This window comes from Mus caroli, unplaced genomic scaffold, assembly GCF_978045245.1.
Source record: "Mus caroli unplaced genomic scaffold, Mus_caroli_1 scaffold_17, whole genome shotgun sequence".
In the NCBI taxonomy this organism is placed as follows: Eukaryota; Metazoa; Chordata; class Mammalia; order Rodentia; family Muridae; genus Mus; species Mus caroli.
The window spans coordinates 11,087,380-11,107,706 of record NW_028227272.1 but is presented as its reverse complement, the minus strand read 5'-3'; the positions used below and the strand labels follow the sequence as shown (position 1 = coordinate 11,107,706).

The window sequence follows — 20,327 nt, the reverse complement described above, 5'->3', positions numbered from 1 at the left end:
TATTATTCCTATGTTTGTTCTTCTTAATCTTTTATCAGCTGTTTCCACAAATAACTCAAGGATTCCAAATGTACTCGGTGTTAACGCTAGTGTAGAGAGCAAGCTTTGAAGAGACGCTGGCCTGGGTTTAGGTCATCACCTGCTCCACCATTTGCTGGTGATCTTCCTTCAGAACACTCAATTTCCTCCTCTGTAAAACGGGCATCATTGACCTGAGGCGTGTAAAGACTTCCTAGTGTTCACCTTCGAGTGGGTGCCGTGTAAGATGATTTTTAAGGTGGCACTTCTCAGACTAACAGCATCCATCCACAGCATTCTGGAAGTTGACAGAAAAACCAACTCTTGGTCCTCTCCTCAGAAAGACCCAAGGGCGGGTCAGAGCAGTCTGTTCTAACCAGTCTTCCAGGTAATTCTGACGCTGGGTTGAGTCTGGGACTCGGACTGAACACGAAGCCTGCCAAGCTGAGGGGAGGGGAGGTGAACAATCAGCACCTTGACCTCTAGGACTTGGGCGGCGACAAAAGGCAAAGCAGTGGGGTATAAATTTGGCTCTGGCTCCAAGCTTTTCTGCAGTGTAACCCGCCTCACACGGTCGCTGATTGGAGGAGTCTCATGTGGCGGCTCGCCAATCACCGGAGCGCAGGCACAGACGCGGTCTAGCAGAGCCATACTCCTATTGGTTGGAGGCCGCGCCGAGAACTGTGCGTACTGGAGAGGCGTGGCACCAGCAGCCGTTGAAAGATGGCGACTGTTACGGAGCTGAAAGCTGGTGAGTGCATTGAGGGCATGCTCGGTTGCGGGAAGTGTCGAACCTTCCGTATATGATAGGGATGGGACAGAAGGAGAGCGCGCGGGACACTGGCTCATCTTTTTCCAGGGTCGTTCTAGGGTGGCAGGGCCCACCAGGGACGGCCTTTGCGCATGCGCTGTTAGGGCCAGCCTTTGCGCTGGAGGAAGGGCCTGGTATCTGTTGTCTCCTCTTAGAACCCTACTGAGCAGACAGCGCCCAAAGGCCTGCGTTCCGAGCTGACCACCACAATACCACAGCCACGATTTGGTGACAGACACACTTCTCAATGATTTGCATGGCTAGCTCATCCGGACGACAACGTATGGCTAGGTCCTCCTTGTCCTTTGGGAGAAATCTGAGACAGAGTTGTCCATCCTGGCGGCTCTTCAGGATTTTTCGGAAGAGGTTTTCCAAAATGGTTGGTTGTGTGCAGGGTGCATGCAGGTTCCATCCCCAGGACTACAAAAACAAGAAGTAGACATCAATAACACGTGTATACTGTTAACTCTGAATAGTAATTAGAGTTAACCTTTGAGTTGTAATTGGAGTTAAGGTTCAGTATGTGATTCTATCAGACCCTTAACAACTCATCCAACTTGATTCTGTGTAGCAACGCTATGTCCATTTCATACATGAGAGTTGGAATATTTCATCCACGATGATTTATATAGAAATAGACTCGTGTGGAAACCCCATAAGGTGCACTGGGTCTTAATCATGCCATTCTGCTTCCCGTAGAATAAACCTAGTTCTGAGTATCAAGGAATTCAGAGACTAAGCCAACGGTAATGGAAATCTGGAGAGAACCAAATGGAATAGTTTGGAGACTGAGATGTAGTAACTATTGACTGCATATGTATTGGGGACACTGCTGGTGAGCATTCCAAAAGCAGACAGACCTCGGTCCCCAGGAGGGACTTCACCTGCGTCAGTGAGCTGTTCTGGGGATGGGAGTATACATAGCACATGCATATTGCATAAACTTTTCATAGGACTTCAAGATAAAGTCTATGGAAAATACGTTGGGTTAAGACCAATTCCTGAAGGCGTTTTTATACTAATAGCATTGTAAGCATAAGGCTACAAGTAGTAAAATGATAAACGAGCCCAGAGGTTATCCCTACAAATTGAGGGGGCCTCCTTATATATGTGTTTCTGCGTTCTCTGGTTCTTGGTGTGCTTTGTGTCCGAGAGAAAAGTAACAAAAACTTGTTCCTAATCAGTGATCTTACGTTTTATGGGCTTTTACTGGTCTAAAAGACTCTTCCATTTCACCTAGCACTTTCTCTGGGAAGTAGAGTTCATTACCTCGGAGAAGGCAGCTGAGGCTTGGCTTAGGAATCTGCCACCAAGTATGAAGGACATGCTACATTTCCCAAATCCAGCTCATCACTTTGCGTTTTCTGCAACGTTTGTACTGTGTGTACTTCAGGGTAACTGGGACAGGATGCTTGCCAGTAGAAAAGACTCTTTCCCTCAATTTCCAAAGATGGAACTAGAGAACAGGGATTGGGTTATGATCTTAAGTAAGATAAAGCTGTCCTTTTATGGACCTGTTTCAGAGTATAATTGGTTGACAACTAGTACACCTGTAGAAAGGTTGAAGGAGTGCTTTAGAAATAAAGGAGAAGAAAAGTGAAAAGTCTAAGAGTGTCTATCCTTGATCACGTGCCAAGGACTGTTGTTAGTTACTAAAGATCAGAAACTCTGCTATATGTACCTAAATGTTTCCGAACTGCTTTATGGGTTTTAATTATTATGGCATATTAATGCCTTTGCCATCGGCAGAGCAAAGTGCACTATTAACCTACAGTTTTCATCAATAATGTAAGGTACTATATTATAAATATTTAGTAAGTTCTTAACTGTATTCTAGGCATTATGTTGATTTTCTAAAATTGCTGTTTAGTCACAAAAGATTATTTGAGAAAGGAAGGTTCCATATTACTGTTAAGGGATGATGACAGCTCAACCCTAGCCCATCTTCTATACTAAGTCTGTATATTTATCTCAACTTTTGATGTTTGTCACAGTGTACCTTTTCAAGACATAAGGTTACATTTGACATGCATACTCCTGACTCCGTAAGTTAGCGGTGGTATAGTCCCTTATTAGAGTCTCATTACATTTCTTTTTTTTTTTTAAGATTTATTTTTGTGTTTCTCTTTCTTTCTCTTTCTCTCTCTCTCTTTTTCCCTCTCTCTCTCCCTCACTCCCTCCCTCTCTCCCTCTCTCCGTCTCCCCCTCTCAGCTGTTGTGTTGCGCGCATGTGTGTGTGTGTGTGTGTGTGTGTGCATGTGTACAAGAGGAGGTCAGAAGAGGGCCTGGAGTTCCCCTGAAGTTACAGATGGTTATGAGCTGCCCACGTAGGTACCAGGAAGCAAACTGAGGTCCTTTGCAAGAACAGTACACATTCCTTACTAAGTCATCTCTTCAGCCCCTTATGTTACATTTCTAACCAGGCTGGGCATTTCAAAATCCTACTGTTGGGCTAGTAATGTAGCTTACTTGTCATATGTGAGGTCCTGGGTTCAATCCCCAGCAACACAGGCATTGGGAGTGGTAATGAACACCTATAATCCCATCACAGCCTACTTGTGAGATAGAAGAAGGAGAATCAGAAGTTCAGGGTCATGTTCAGCCTAATAAGAAGTTATCCGTGGGATACAGCCTAGGTACGAAGTCCAGGCTGATCAGACTTCCCAGCCTCCCAAGTACTAGGGTTATAGGAATGTGCTACCATTCAGCTAGGTAGAGTCAGCTGGATCTTTATGAGTTTGAGGCCAGCTTGGTATACATAGTAAGTTCCAGGACAGCCACAGCTACATAGACTCTGTCTCAAAAAACAAAACAAAACAACCCAACACTATGGATTCCAAACGTTGTTCTGCATTAATAGTAATGGTGACACATCCCTCTTTTGTGGAGGGCAGGTGGTTTTCTGTAACCATCCTGGGTTAAAGGACTGTCTGAACCCACGTGGGAGCTGTGGGTGTGAGCGAACTGTGCTCAACCTTTCTCCCACTCAACTATAGTCCCTAACCAAAGTGACAGCACTGATGAATTTGCACAAATACTGATTGGATCATTACTGATGTCATTGTTCCGCTTGTCTCTTTGAATCAAGAGCTATATTTGTGTCATTCTCCTTTTAAACATTATTCTTTAGCACGTACCTGAAATATCAACACTTACACTATAACAGAAGCATTTATATTTTATATTTATTTAACAGTTTTAAAGGACACCTTGGAAAAAAGGGGAGTGTTAGGACATTTAAAAGCAAGGATCCGTGCTGAAGTTTTCAATGCCCTGGATGATGATCGTGAACCCCGACCGTCTTTGTCTCATGAGAACCTTCTAATTAATGAATTAATTAGGGAGTATTTGGAATTCAATAAATATAAATACACAGCCTCTGTCCTCATAGCAGGTAAGTGGTTATTCAACACTGGAGAAAAGATCTCCTTTTTTTCCCTAATTCTTAGAAAGCATTTAGCCTGAATATGTAATTTCATTACTGTGTCAGGCAGTTGACTGAACACTTAATATCCATGAGCTCTTGTCATAGCATGAACAAGTTCTGTTAAGCTTTATGCTGTTGGTAAAAGAGCTAGGACCTTCTACTGCAGGTTCTCTGTAGTGGTAGGAGCGCTTTGACCCAAGAGCTCTCTGGATTCACAAATGAAAGAACGCACGCGCACATGCACACGCACATGCGCACACGCTTCAGTTACTTTTGATATGCCTTGACTAGCTCAATGGCTGGGCACTTCTAAACTTCCCCCACGACTAGCACATACGCCCCTCTGCTTATTCCTGAGTTAACATCTTTCTTTCTATTTATTTATTTATTTATTTTTGGTTTTTTGAGACAGGGTTTGTCTGTGTAGCCCTGGCTGTCTTGGAACTCACTCTGTAGACCAGGCTGGCCTTGACCTCAGAAATCTTCCTGCCTCTGTCTCCCAAGTGTTGGGATTAAAGGCGTGCGCCACCACTGCCCGGTGAGTCTATATTTCATCTCTGCTACCCTGTTGCCTTCTGGGGAGCTCACCCTATAGGGTCCTCATTCCTTCCCACCCGCATAGCTGCATGGTTTCCTCTTGCGGCGCTTGAGTCCGGTCCTCCTCCCTCCTAGTCCTGGTGATTCTCGCCTCCCCCTCGCCCGTCTCAGTCTCTTGCCGGAGCAGTCTAAAAGTCCTGCCCTGTCTCCCCACTCAGCCAATGGCTGTACAGCAATTCTTTATTATTGGTCGAAGCCGGCTGAGGACAGGGACCCCTCAGTCTAGAGGCTTTTTGGGAGCTCAAATAAGACAAAGTTCTGCATGTGATATAAGCATACATTCTCATAAAGGATAGTGATTCTGCCATGCTGAAGGATCTCTAAAGATGGTACCACTGTCTGTTTCCCTCAGTTTTTTATAGCTGGCTATAAACCTTTAACACTCCAGAGGAGAGCAAGAAAAAGGGGGGAAAAAATTGAAAATAGTGTCAGTTAGGTGTCTTGGAATCGAGTGTCCCTAGGATGAAATCATGACAGTGCTGTTTCATATGAACTGTTTTAGTGTTTTAGATTGCTATGCTTGCTCATGCCTATAGTCTGAGAAACTCAGGGGGCTAAAGCAGAAAGACACTGCTTCAAAATATAAAATAGCTGTAGCTCAGTGGTAGAACATTTATTTGCCAGAGCTCCCAGCACTTGGGAGGCAGAGGCAGACGGATCTCTTGAGTTCAAGGCCAGCCTGGTCTACAGAGTGAGTTGCAGGCTACACAGAGAAACCCTGTCTCGAAAAACCTTGCAAAATAAGCACTGGCAGTTCGGGCATGCTGACTTTGTACCTGTGGATAGGGAATGCTATGGCTGGGCCGCTCTAGCTGCTCTCATTATACTTAATGATTGCCATGAATCAGATCCGCAGAAACATTTACAGGAAAGTTATTTATGAATCTCATTTTATTTCGCCATATTGTCTGGAAAGTGAATGCTTCCCTTCAGGCAATAACCTACCAGTGCTTTCACCTGGCTCTAGCCTTTAGTCTTCTCCCCAGGAAGATGGTGGCTCATACACGTAGCACTCGGGAAACAAGGTCAGAAGACACCCTGAAGTTGAAGGCCTGACTAGGACACATAACTGAATTTGAAGCAAGTCTGGGCTAGACTGAGAGTCAGTCTAGAAATATAATAATTAATTTTAATCTTAGAACTACTCTCCATGAATGGAATATTGATTGATTGATTGAGACAAGGCTTCTTTGTGTAGCCATGGCTGTCCTGGAACTTTCTCTGTAGACCAGGCTAGCCTCGAACTCATAGAGATCCACATGCCTCTGCCTCCCAAGTGCTGGGCTTAGTCGTAGTCATGAGCCACTATGGCACAACTAAAAGAATTTCTTTTTAATTATAAGTGTTCTATCTGCATTTACACTTGCATTCCAGAAGAGGGCAACAGATCCCTCTGTAGATGGTCGTGAGCCATCATGTGGTTGCTGGGAATTGAACTTGGGACCTCTGGACAAACTGCCTTTTAACCTCTAAGTCATCTCACCAGCCCTAAATGTATATTTTTAAAATGAGTTATTTAGTATTACCATGTGTTTATAAACTATGGACAGCTCATAAAACATACTGAAGTCCAGCATTGTAATTTTAGATGCAGAAACAATATTACCAAATCACAAATTAAGGATATAAAAACTAAGTATGTGTTAAGGTGTAATTAAGCTCCACATTTAATTGTTTGGGTATATGTTAACATCATAAACTCATGTGTATGTTAGATCTGTCTTGAATGTGCTGTCAGCATTCTTCAAAAATCTGAGAAATGTATCTACCTGGGAGGTATGGTTATTATCAAAATTGAATTTGCCTTTTAGATTAATAGACTCAGTGTTTTCCTGAATTTTTCCCTCCAGAATCTGGTCAACCTGTAGTTCCATTGGACAGACAGTTTCTCATCCGCGAACTAAATGCCTTTGAAGAATCAAAGGATAACTCAATGTAAGAAGTTTTTAAAAAGAGGTTTGCACATGTTATAATCAGATCCTGATGACATAGTGCTGGCTATGATTTATTTTAATCCAACAGGAACTTAGTTAGGTTTATTGTATGTTACACATTTTACAATATCTAAGAAGTGTAGACCAAACATCTGAGGTCTCTGCTGCAGCTGAGCTCACTGTGGCCTCTGAGGACTGACTACTTAGCCAACCTGCTTCCCTGCATCCCTCCCTTTCTTCCCCTCCCTCCCCACCCCTTCCTTCCTTTGGGGACTTCCTCCCCCCATCAGTTTCTTTCAGTGGTGGTAATTGACCCAGGGCCTTGCGTATGTGCAGCAAGCCCTTTACCCTGAGCAGTGACCCTGGCCGAGCCCTCTACTTCTTTCTTTTTTTAAGCTTCTTTTCTTTTCTTTTCTTTCTTTCTTTCTTTCTTCCTTTTTTTTTTTTTTAATAGTCCCAGCTGTCTTGGAACTCTAGCTCTGTTCTAGCTCAGCCTTGAAATCACAGATGTCCATTTGACTCTACCTCCAGAGTGCTGGGATTAAAGGTATACACCACCACCAACTGGCTTTTTCAAACTTAAAAAAAAATTATGTATATAGGTGTTTTGTCTGCATGCATGTCTGTACACCACATACGTGTCTGATTCCCTCAGAGGCCTTGGAGCTGGAGTTATAGGTGATTGTGAGGCACCACGTGGGTGCTGGGCATTGAAGCTGGACCTCTAGAACAGCGAGTGCTCTTAACGGCTCTGAGACATTGCTGCAGCTCCTCCCCCTTCTTTCTAAGAATGACTCTTCTTGGCCTCTTGATCTTTTTTTCTTCTTTGTAAAGCTTTGTTCTTCGAGTTGTTTCTTCTTCATATTTAACTCTTCTTCCTTCCCTCCTTCACTTCAATGTAGGAACTAGCTCAGAACAGAGGAAAGGGGCCCTCCAGTCAGCTTCCTCTTACCCCACCTCTGCTTTATAGTTTATCATTGCCAGACCTGTTGTGTCTGCCCTCTGCTTTCACGTTACCATCCCCTTCTCTTCTGCTGTCTGCATCAGAAATTGTTCCTTCTCCTCCTCTACATGAGTCATTTCTTAGTTCCTTCCCTGGGTTTAATGCCTCTTATATTTTTCCAGAGTCCCTAACTGGTTAATTGGTTAGCTTGTACCTAGTGCCAGAGTGCACAGCTCAGAGAAACCTTTCCTTGCTGAAAACTTCTTTGAAGACTTACGTTTTCCTTCTAAAAGTTCATGGATTTTTTTCATTTGTTTTTGTGGTATAATTATATTTTAATATAAAGTTTTTTTTAAAAAAGATTTGTTTTTATTTATTTATTTATTTTATGTATATGAGTACACTGTAGCTGTACAGATGGTTGTGAACCTTCATGTGTTTGTTGGGAACTGAATTTCTAGGATCTCTGCTCACTCTGGCCAATCCTGCTGGCTCTGATTTGCTCAGGCCCAAAGATTTCTTTACTATTATACATAAGTACACAGAGCTGTCTTCTGACACACCAGAAGAGGGCATCAGACCTCATTACGGGTGGTTGTGAGCCACCATGTGGTAGCTGGGATTTGAACTCAGGACCTTCAGAAGAGCAGTCAGTGTTCTTACCCGCTGAACCATTTTGCCAGCCCTGAATTGTTTTTTAGTTTTTTTGTTTTTTGTTTTTTTAAAGATTTATTTATTTATTATATGTAAGTACACTGTAACTGTCTTCAGACACTCCAGAAGAGGGAATCAGATCTCATTATGAATGGTTGTGAGCCACCATGTGGTTGCTGGGAATTGAACTTAGGACCTTTGGAAGAGCAGTCAGTGCTCTTAACCTTTGAGCCATCTCTCCACCCCCCCCCCAAACTGTTTTTTATATATGCCATTTAACTAAGTCTCCCTCAGTGCTGTCCTGTCCCTAGCATCAAGTATAGGTCTTGAGTTTTTGCAGCACGTTGTAATACTGACTTCTTTTTTCTCCACACAGCTTCCCATCCCATGTTTCTTGTGGTTCTTCACTGTCATAAGAGTTCCCCAGACTTACTTAGTCTTTCTTTCTTCATTGACTCCTTTAAATTTCAGTGGACACTCCATAGGGTCTGTCTTCCGTTTCCATTTCTTTTCACATACCACCCCCATACTCGAGCCTCTAGGGAGGTCTGTTTGGGGCAGATAGGCTCGGATCACTTTCCTGCTTGGGCCCATGTGTCTGTGGCATCTTAAATGCAATGTGTTCAGAATACCAGGGTGCTCTTCTTGCCGACTCAGGCTTTTCTTGTGGCTGCTCAGGCTTTAAAGGCAGAGCCACAGGCAGGTTAAAGACAGGTTTTCTTTGTCCTTCAGCAGCACTGTTGGCTCTGCCTCTGCTTATCTCTCAGTCTCAGTGCCCGGTGCCACACTGTTGACACTATTAGGAGCCACCTGGCTAGTTTTTCTCCAGCCACTCCCTTTCCAAACTCTTTTTATCCTGCCCTCTATCTTTCTAAGGCAGCTACTGTATTGTTTAAAAACATGCAATACATTTCCACGGTGTATGTGAGCAAGTCAGATCCTTAGTGCTGCTGCAGCTTCAGTGGCTGGACACGCCTCTTAGTGGCACACAGTTAATTGCAGCTTCATGGTTCTTGACCTTTGCACCAAATGTTCCCTCTCCTCTTCAACTTCTGTGGGTTCACCTTTTGTCTTCTTGGCCATGTTTAGATGTTCCCACAGGAGTTGGGAGGGAGAAAGCCATCCACAGGCTCTTGGCTATGAGCAGTTTGTGCTCACTGCATTGAATTTCAGCTTCCAGGAAAACTGATTATCCGCATAAAATCCAGGTGACCTAGAGAAGAAGAAAAGGAAGCATTTCTTAGTTCCATAGTTTCATGTTTTCCTCTTTGTCTTTGTGCTGACATGACAAGGCTACAGCAGATTTTAACAGCAAGCTAAGCAGACAGACTACAAGGGAGCATAATAGCTATTATGCTGCATTTTAAATAAATAAAATTATTCAAATAAGTGCTGAGTGCACCAGTTGAGTGTTACTGTAGCACTGTATATTTCTCTGCTTCTTACTGCACTTTGTCATTGATTTGCAGTGGGCGTCCAGATGTTGTCCAGCTCTGGGCTGGGCAGCTGAGGAGCTCTGTCTGAAGGAAAAGCTTTGAAGCACTAGGTGTGAGAGAGTACAGTGAGCTGTTTGCCTACACTTATTTTGCCTATGTATTAACATAGCGTTTGACTTATGTATTAACATGGCATGAACCTTAGATAGGGAACAGTGGCCTAAGTGAGGAGAAATCACTTTTGAGGGGTCATAATGCAAGTATTGGTGTTTTGCTGCAAGCCATGTAGGAGATATAGAAAAGTGTACTATTGTCCCCAGCTGCTGCCCACTGATAGCTGTCACTGCCCAGAGGTGACACGGTGAGCATTTCCCCTTGTATCTATCATTCAGACACAGCACACGAAGCACAGCTGTGTGCTTTTCCTTCCACGTATGAAGGAATCGTATTGTGTATATACATCTCTTTTTCAAACACTTTAGTTCCTCTTATTTGAGGGTCACTGTATTTTGTCTCAGAGTTTTTTTTTTTTATCTACACAAAATGAGAGAGTGTCTATTGAAGGCTGTCTCTGCTTCCTTTCCTTCCTTCCCATGCAGACCACATCTTCCCCTTTAATGGCGTTCTTGTGTTATGGATTTCCAGCATTTTACTATTTTGCCAAAACTTATCTGATACTTGCTACAATGTGGGGCACTGCTGTAGACACTGGAGATGTGGCAGCACAGTTTTCTACAGTGTCCCCAGAGAGTGACTGGGGAGTGCATAGTCTATGAGATGCTCACAAACCGCCATTGAACTACATTCCCTCCTGGTCATTTATGATCTGCATAAATGGTGCATGTACACGGAGAAATCCTGCCACACGAAGAGCCTTTGCCATCTAACTTGGGGTATCCATATTTGGTGAAAAAAATCTTTAAGGGGGCTGTTATCCCCCTTTTACAGAGCTAGTGGTCATGGGTATAATAATCACTACATTTGAATGTTAAGCAAAACAGTGGGTAATGGTGTAAACATTTGGACAGTTTTTGAAATGTGTGGAGATTCTAAGAGTAGCCGTCTTAGTCAGTGTTCTGTTGCTGTGAACAGACGCCATGACCACAGCAGCTCTTATAAAGGAAAACGTGGAATTGGGGCTTGCTTACAGTTTCAGAGGTTTAGTTCATTCTCTTCTTGGTGGGAAGCATGGCACCGCACAGGCAAGCATAGTATTGGAGAAGTAGCTGAGAGATCTCCACCTGGAACTCTAGGCAGGAGAGAGAGAGGACACTGATACTAGCTTCTGAAACCCCAACTTCTCCCAACAAGGCCACACCACACCTCTTAAATCCCTCTCAAGTAGCACCACTCCCTGATTCAAATATATGAGCCTCAGAAGGCCATTTTTATTCAGACTACCACAGTAGCTAAGCAGGTATAGGGCCATCCAAGTAGAAGTTAGTTTGCATTTGACAGGTGTGGAGCAAGTAGCTGTTAGATTTTTTTTTTTTCCTGGCTCTTTGATAGCCTCTGAAACAGTTGCTGCGGATGGACAAGTTAAAAGGGGAAACTGATGACCAGCTTTATTTCCAGAAAGTGAGGGAGCTTCTTCAGGAACGTGTGTTGGGGGAGTGTGTGCTGGAGGTCAACCTTGGGGCTTTGCGCATGCGAGGTGAGTGCTTGTCACTGAGCAACACCTAAAAAATTTTTTTTTAAAAAGTGGCCTTTTAAAACTTATTTTTGGAAATAAACTTTACTGTCGAATTGTATGTTAAATGTGCTAATTACCAGGTAAAGCAGTTTAAGATCTCTGACTGTTTGCCTACACTTATTTTGCCTATGTATTAACATAGCGTTTGACTTATGTATTAACATGGCATGAACCTTAGATAGGGAACAGTGGCCTAAGTGAGGAGAACATCTAGAAGATGTTTCTAAATCTGAAGCAGATTCTACGCTAGGTCAGAAGTAAAGCTTTTAGCAGTCTCAAGCAAGCTGAGTGGAAGGAGCAGAGGCGTGGGGTCTGTCCCACTGAGAGCCTGTAGTGCCTTCCTCGTCCTGGAGGAGCTGCTGTAACATCCATGTGCTCCGGATATCTTTCTGGAAGTTCTACTGAAGCCATGAGATCTGCTTCAGACTTCCTTCGTTCCTCATATATGTGCCTGTGTGGGGGACTGCTTGAATGTCCAAAGGCTGTGCTTCCCCACCCTCAGAGAGTGATCCAAGAAAGCAAGTAATTGCCCCTTGCCACCTTGTCCCATAGGTAGAAGTGAGTGAGGCTCAATCAAGCATAAGATGTTTAGACCCTGTTCTTGATAGAAGTGTCATACTTTGAACCATTATATCAGCTGGGCAGGAGATGGATATCTCAAAAGGAAATGCATTTACTTGTATTTCCTGGGGTGAGATTGGAAGAAGCGAAGAGAGAACACTTCTGTGCTGTCAGTAGAGCAGCCTTCAGTGTCAGGGGACCAACTAACAGGACTTTTGGTGACATATTTTAAGAAATGGCATATAGGAGTTGGTTATGAGTATAAATGTTGTTTACTCCTGAGAAACTCTGGCACATTTTTGAATTCTGGTTTTCTCAGTCATAAATGGTGGTAGTAGAGTGAGGGGCAAGAGGAAACTACAAAGCAGCCTTGCAGATATTAGTTATTACCCGGCTCTCCTGTTAAGTCATATGCCATTTTCTATGTGCAAGGTCCATAGCTAGAGACTTGACATTGTCAACAGGATACCAACCATGTAACCTAGGGATTGCTAACACCCTTTATGGAAGAGAAACATCTGTGAGCTTTAAGAAACAGATCTTCAAGGTCTGCAGCTGGCTGTCAGCCAACAAGATATGAAGACAGACCACATGGTTTTTTAGCATAACCTTGACAGGACAGTGGATGTGTAACCAGTTTTAGGTTCTAGGAACATCTTAGGCTGGTCTTGGAGTTAACAAGCTGAATTCCAGTAGATTAATTGGAATTTTGTTTTAGTTTAGATGATCTTAATTGTGGCAGTGTGTTTTCCGAGGGTTTAAAAAAATCTCCTCAAGGTAATTGGTACTTTTAAATTGAGTGAACATTTGCCACTTAGGTCATCTTTTTTTTTTTTTTTTTTTTTTTTTTAGTTTATTGAGTTAGATGGCCGTTTCTGTTTTACCTTTAAAGTGATTGTCTTAAGCTTTTCCTACTCCTGGGAAGTAAATTGATTTTGGTTTTGTCTTCTTCCTGAAATAGTCCTCTATTGTATGGAATTTTAGCCCATTTCTTGCGTGGTCCTCCAGATGGAGCCCAGAATGTGCTTCTGACTGAGTCAACCCTGCACCCGGCAAGCAAGCATGTCAGCTGGAAGCCCAGCAGAAGACCCGACGGTAGGTGCGTCCGCTACTCATCCTTCAGCTTCATTGGGTTTGTTCTCTGGAGCTGCTCTGGTCATCATCAGCCTGTACTACTGTACCTCCAGAAAGCCAGCGCTTTGGGGAGAGAGATCTTGACTGGGCAAAGCGCTTAGATACAATTTCAAAGCAAGGTCTTGAAAGAAACCTGACTTTCACATCAGCATGGTCTTTGGAACAGCCTGGCTCAGCGCATTGTATAGTTTCTTTGAAATCAAGAAGTTGCCCCACCCTGACCCCCTTCCCCATCTTTCCCAGACTGAAAAATACAAGATTACTACTGTGCAGAGAAGCCATGTCTAAGTTCCCGTTACATTTTCAGGACACTTGCTATGGTAGATGACAGCTAACTACAGATAACAGATTTTAGACTCTGACTCTCATTCAGTTTGGCCTTGAGCTTGCCATCAATCAGTCTTCTTTCCTCAATTTGAGTGCCAGGATTAGATGTGTGAACAGCCATGCCCTGCTCAGAATGCTCCCCTTTAAAATGAGCTTTCAGAGCGAAGCATGGTGACTCAGACTTGTAATCCAGGCAGGGAAGACTGAGGCCAGCCTGGGGTGCATACATAGTGAGATCGTCTCCAAGGTAACACAAAGCTGAGTAAGTAAGTAAATAAATAAGGTAGAAATGATAAAGTGAAACGAGCTTATGGTTGATTTAGCGGCAGGTCCTGAGTTTGCTTGTGTGAGCTGCGTGTTTCCCATGCAGCAGAGTTGGTGCTCTTTCTCAGAAGGGTGTTTACAAGTGGGGCTCAGGCAGCTGATACGGATTTGAAGTAAATTCTTAAGAAATGCGGAGGATGCTAATTGCTCTGCTACAACCAATGCTGCTGCCCTTTCTGAGTGACTTGCTGCTTCTTAAGTTCTGAAAGCAACATACTTGTGAGTCAGGATAAGCCCTCAAGATATTTGTGACTTAACTAGTTTTATTCTCTGTTTGTTGTGATGCTGAGCTGACTGTGTTATGTTAGACTAACTTTCTACTAACTTTTACTAACTTTCTAGAGAGCCAAGACTGGGAGAATAGCGACTCAGTGCAGGCTAAAGTTTAACACAAGGCCACTGTTCAGACACACCAGAGCATGAGAGTAGGGGCTTTCCAAGTTCATGCCAGAAATCACTAAGGCTCTGACACTAGTGTAGAATACTAACCCACTAACCATGCTAATGCCTCTTGAAAGTCTCAAGGACTGTACAGTTGCCTTTGACCTTCTCTGCCCTGCCCATCTTGACTCCTCATACCCCCTCTCTTCCATGGAAGACACTCATGTTGGCCCTTTACGAGTCATTTGGGACTAATTCTGTGTGTTCAAGGATCCAAATGTATCTTACCAGGCAGTGTGCTTATGGATCAGTGGGTCTGCGCCTCTATAGTGTGGTATTATTGCTACAGCTGTTTTTTACTGATGAGCTAAGGCTAAGGTTTCAGTTTTACAACTGTGTAAGGTTGTATCTCTGTCTGTATAGAATGATATCTCTCCTGTGGTGGTACCTGAAGCAGAATTGCTGGTTCACAGACAGCACGTCGTATTTAAGTATGTAGTTCATATTATTTAGTTCCCTAGAAAGGCTTTGGTAGTTTGCACACTTAGGAGGAATGCATGACAGTCCTCAGTTCTGTCCCTGGTGGATGGTGATGACCCATTAATGCTCGTTAACACAGCAACCACAAGACTCTAATTTAGTATTATGAAGAAAAATAATGTTTTGGGATCTAACCTTTGTAATATGTTAGAATCTCTTTAATATTAGTGTTAATGGCAGTAGAATGTTGAAAATGAGAAAACTGGTCATAAACCAGGGTCAGTTCTTATAAGGTGAAAGTTTTAAACTATCTCTCATAACCTTCCACTGCAGGGAGGGAGGAAGAAGAGGGGGGAAGGAGGAGGGAGGTAAGCTGGGAAGAGAGTCACCCGGAGATGCTTAGTGCTGCAAGCAGAGAGAGGCCGGTCAGTGCAGTGGGTTTGGGTACTTCCTCTGCAGAAAGCTCCAGGGAAAGCTCAGGAATGAGGGTGGCCGCAGAGCTCCAGGGACAGTGATGTTCCAGCTCTTTTCTCTCTCTCTTTGTTTTGTTTGTTTGAGACAGAGGTTCTCTATCGTCCTGGCTGGCCTGGAACTAGCTCTGTAGACCCAGGTAGCCTTGAACTGAGAGATCCACCTGGCTCTGCCTCCTGAGTACTGGGATTAAAGGCTTGGATCACTATGCCTAACTTACAAGTTATTTTCTTGATCATCAATTTTTTTTCTTGACACACAGTGACCTCTCCGTAATGCCTTGAGAATAGCCTCAGCCATAAGATATCATTTGTAACCCGGTCGCTCTCTGAGTCCACCTACTGCAGCAGCCGCATGACTCCTGCTTGACAGCTCATCTAGTTTTAGTGGAAGATGCTGGAAGAGGTTCCACAGGCACCCACCTTTAGCAGGATGGACTGCCACTAAGTCCTGCGCGGAGTGGATGTGATCTTTGAGGCAGGGTGGATTTTGTTCCAAGTAAAAGTTAAGGCTTTTATGATGGGTGTGCAACAGAAGGGAGGAACCTACGTCTAAAAGTTGTCCTTTGATCTCTGTGTGCACCTGCTGTGGCCTTTGTGTACACACTCACATGTATGTATGCACACACACACACAGACACACAGAAAAATAAATTTAATTTTAAAAGCCCTTCATTTTAAATTTTATGCTTGAGCTTTGTTTAGATACAGGGTCTTCTCATGTATCCTAGGCTGCTCTCACTGGTAGCAATCCTCGTGCCTCCATTTCTTTAGCTGGGATCATAGGCATATGACTGGGACTTTTTGTTTGTTTGTTTGTTTTTTGAGACAGGGTTTCTCTGTGTAGCCATGGCTGTACTGGAACTCACTCTGTAGACCAAGTTGGCCTCAAACTCAAAAATCCACCTGCCTCTGCCTCCCAAGTGCTGGGATCAAAGGTGTGCGCCACCACTGCCTGGCTCGGACTTTTTTTTTTTTAAACAAAGTTTTATGTTTGTGTGGTGGTGGTGGTGGGTGGTATTTACCTGCATGTATGTCTGTGTACCATGTGCATGCCTGGTGTCTAAGGAAGCCAGAAGATGGCATCAGATTTCCAGAAACTAGACTTATAGACCATATGAGCTGCCATGTGTTCGGTGGGAACTGAACGTGGGTTCTCTAACTGCAAGTTCTGTGAACCACTGGACTATCCCTCCAGCGTGGCACGTGTACCTGTAACCGTGGCACGTGTACCTGTAACCGCAGCATTGGTGGAGCAGAGACAGGCAGATCTCAGTGTGGATCAGGATGGCATTTATTATTCTACCTCAGCCTCCCAAGTGATGGTCTTAAAGGTGTATCTCCCCATGCCCAGCCTATCTTTGGATTTTATTTTATTTAGTCATCACTTTTATTACACTTATATGTATTTGTGCATGCATGGACCATAGTGCATATATGGGGGTAAGGGGCAACTTGTAGGAGTCAGTTCTGTCCTTCCATGTAAGTTTTAAAGATCAAAGTTGGAGTCAGACTTTGTGGCAGCATCTTTACTCCCTGAGCCATCTTGCAGGCTTTAAAAGTACTTTCTACCATTTCCTGGATAGTGTTACAGTAGATAGAAAACAACCCACCTTTTTTGTGTTCCACAGGAGGGCTCAGCTAACAGGCAATCATAGTGGTTTTGTTGGTTCTACAATGCTGATTGCACACTTGTCCTTTCTCCTGAGTCCATTCCTTATATCTGAGATAGTGGCTCACAGGGCTCCATGCTGCACTTCACTCCGAGGGGAAAAAAAGAAAAAAAGAAAAGCTGAGTCTGTGCTTGGAAGCCTGTGACATCAGCACTCAAGCTGAGGTAGAAGGCCAGCCTGGGCTAAATAGTGAGACCCTCTTGTTCCTCTACCCTCCAAATGAAGAAACACTTGAATTATTACAGTTAGTCTCTAATACTAAATATTTATGATTTCTTCAGTGATGTTTAAGACATGAGTAGAATTCACAAAGGTAGTTCAGCAGGTTTGCTGCCAAGCCTCATGACCTGAGTTCAATACTTGGGACACACGTGGTAGAAGGAAAGAACTGATTCCCTCAAGTTGTCCTCTGACTTCTACATGCATGGTAGTACAGTACATGTTGTAAGGAAAACTCAAAATGCTAACACACTGCCCTATAACATATGTGCTTGCTTGTCTGCCTGTTGGGATTTGCAGTGAATATTGACACCTGTGTGTTTTCTCTAGATGACCACGTGAGGAAGGACACAGGGCCAAGAACCACAACTGAAGAGCTTCCTGCTGCTGCACAAGCAGTCAGCAGATGATGCAATGCATACACCAGGCTCATCACCTCAGCTGTGTGTGGAGTAACCGACGTATTATTCCCAATGCCATCAATTAGACCACCACTGCTTGTAAATGTTTGAGTGTCTGCATTCAGCCACTCATGGTTTACTGCATTTGTGGAACGCTGATCTGTCATCTCGCTTGCTGGATGCCACTGGGGAAAATTTATTGTTTTCAGGATGTATTTTTAAAGTTCTCATTTGTGAAATCTGAAAGGGCTTTCTAGTACTTTCTATAGGTTTTTTTTTTTTTTTTTTTTTTTGGCCAGCTCTAAGGGCTGTTGCTATGTTGCTGGTAAAGCACTTCCCTTTCCTGTGCAAGGTCCTGGGTTCAATCCTAGCACTGAAGAAAGAAAACACAAGAACAGGTGTTTGTCCATGTGCTCTGCTCATTAAACTTTTTTCAGCTAGAAGTATATGGACCTATGGGGAAAGTCATTCATGTTTTGAAAAAATATCTAAAGGAATATTAAAACCAGAACTTAATTTATATGAAGTTTGATTTTTTTAAAAAATACCTGAATTATTGCCTGCCCTGGCTAGTTTTATATCAACTTGATACAAGCTAGAGTCATTTGGGAAGAGGGACTCTGAATTGAGAAAATCCCTCCATCAGATTGGCTTATGGGCAAACCTGTAGTACATATTTCTTGACTCATGATTGATGTGGGAGGGTCCAGCCCATTGTGGGTGGTGTCACCCCTGGGCAGGTGATCCTGGGTTCAGTAAGAAAGACTGAGCAAGCCCTGGGGAGCAAGCCACTAAGTAGCACTCCTCTGTGGCCTCTGCATTAACTTCTGCCCTGATTTCTCTCAGTGACAAACTGTGATGTTGAACTGTAAGCTGAAATAAACCTTCTTCTTCCCAAGTTGCTTATGGTCGGTCGGTCTGTCTGTCTGTCTTTCTTTCCTTCCTTCTCTCTTTCTCTCTCTCTCTCTTTCTTCTTTCTCTTTTCAAGACAGGGTTTCTCTGTGTAGCCTTGGTTGTCCTGGAACTCACTCTGTAGACCAGGCTGGCCTCGAACTCAGAAATCCACCTGCCTCCGCCTCCTGAGTGCTGGGATTAAAGGCATGCGTCACCACGCCCAGCGGTCATGGTCTTTGTAACTTCAATGAAAACTCGAAGACACCATCTAATGTTGATCTTTAAACTAGATAACAATACTCTTTCCCCAAGAACAGTTTAGCTCCTACTAGGGAATTTAATGAAAAGGTAAAGGGGGAAATAATTATTTTAACTCTGCTTTAAGTAAAACAGTTTATTAGATAAATAACGCAAAACTAAAAGTCTGTGCTGGACTCTGAGCATTCAGAACAGGTGTGCAGGTGTCTGGACTCAGCGTGCTCGTCACAGGGTGCCTGGGTTCAGAGTGCATCACTCAGCTTCTAGCACCGTGACTCATTCAGGCCACCAATGCCTAAAGCTGCACACATTCCCGTTTCCGTTTTAAGTCTGCACTGACTAGAGTTATAAATTCCATTGTGTTCTCTGTTCAGATATAAATACCAGCTTCTCCCGGAGGGCTTGGTTAATGTTCAGAAGTGTCAGCTATGGATGCTGTGCTATCTCAGGAATTGCAGCTATGTAGGGCCAGATGAAGGGAAAATATTGGTGTTTATAATTTTGGATATGGATGTGAAATCATTAAAGTGGAAGCTACACAGAAATGCAGCCTTATGCATTCCTTTTTAATTTTTTTTATTTTTTAAATTTTATTTATTATAAATAAGTACACTGTAGCTGTCTTCAGATGCACCAGAAGAGGGCATCAGATCTCATTACAGGTGGTTGTGAGCCACCATGTGGTTGCTGGGATTTGAACTCAGAACCTTCGGAAGAGCAGTTGGTGCTCTTACCCACCTTACCCACTGAGCCATCTCACCAGCCCTTTTTTTTTTTTTTAAAGATTTTTTATTATAAATAAGTACAGTGTAGCTGTCTTTAAACGCACCAGAAGAGGGCATCAGATCTCATTGCAGGTGGTTGTGAGCCACCACGTAGTTGCTGGGATTTGAACTCAGGTCCTTCGGAAGAGCAGTCAGAGCTCTTACCCACTGAACCATCTCTCCAGCCCAGCCTTATGCATTCCTGAGTCTTGATTCTAACCTGTCTATGCCTAGGCAATGTTTTACTCTCAATAATCATTTAATGCATGCATGCAATCAGCTCATCTCTGTGTAGATTGTCATGTCACTATCTTGTCATCCAGAGGGGGGATGACTGTAGCTGAAGCCCTGGGCACGTGGGGTCTTTGAAGGCAGGACTGGTGCATGTGTGCACTTGATATCCACCATTCTCACAGACTGCCACAACCTGGGGACCAGGTATATTTGAAGAAGAGGGGAAAACCATCTATTTTTAAACCATGTTACCATTTTTGTTTTTTTAATTATCCAAAGAAAGAGCCATTTTGTATTCTTAAAAGCTGAAGAAGTGCCAGGTCATGGTGAAGTATGCCTGTAATCCAGTAAAGTACCTGGGAGGCCCAGACAGGAAGATTGGAGATTGGTAGTTCTAAGCTAGCCCTGACTGTGTAGCCAGACCTTGTGTCCAAAGAAAAGAATCAAGGGGCTGGAGAGATCGCTCAGTGTTTCTCACTTTTGCTTCTTCAGAGGCTCTGATGGCCTCTTCTGAGCTCTGAGCATCTGCTCTCACATGTTCCTATGCATACACATAGCTAAACAGAAACCCTGAGGATCTCATAAACAACAACAAAGAGTTGAGACAGTCTACTGTGGCTGTCTATTCGTGCAGGATTTATAAACACTGTCAGCTGATTTACTTCCTACGGCTTCTTAAAAAGGTTTGTAAGCT

General features: G+C 43.5%; 1 protein-coding gene across 4 annotated transcripts; it reads left to right on the top strand.

Moving 5' to 3' along the window:
• The first annotated feature begins 667 nt into the window (after positions 1-667).
• Cep20 (centrosomal protein 20) lies at positions 668-18,381 on the top strand. 4 transcript variants are annotated; one of them, XR_015045667.1, is made up of 6 exons: positions 668-769; positions 4,026-4,223; positions 6,704-6,788; positions 13,036-13,169; positions 14,664-14,731; positions 17,413-18,381. XR_015045667.1 is itself a non-coding variant. In XM_029470701.2 (6 exons), the coding sequence occupies exons 1-6, from the start codon at positions 742-744 to the stop codon at positions 17,490-17,492; spliced, it is 597 nt and encodes a 198-aa protein (XP_029326561.1). In that variant the 5' UTR covers positions 668-741; the 3' UTR covers positions 17,493-18,381. The 4 variants fall into 4 exon arrangements, 3 of the variants coding, with proteins under 3 accessions (XP_029326561.1, XP_021040537.1, XP_021040539.1); XM_029470701.2 differs by having other exon boundaries at positions 13,036-13,173; XM_021184878.3 differs by lacking the exon at positions 14,664-14,731.
• The last annotated feature ends 1,946 nt before the right edge of the window (positions 18,382-20,327 follow it).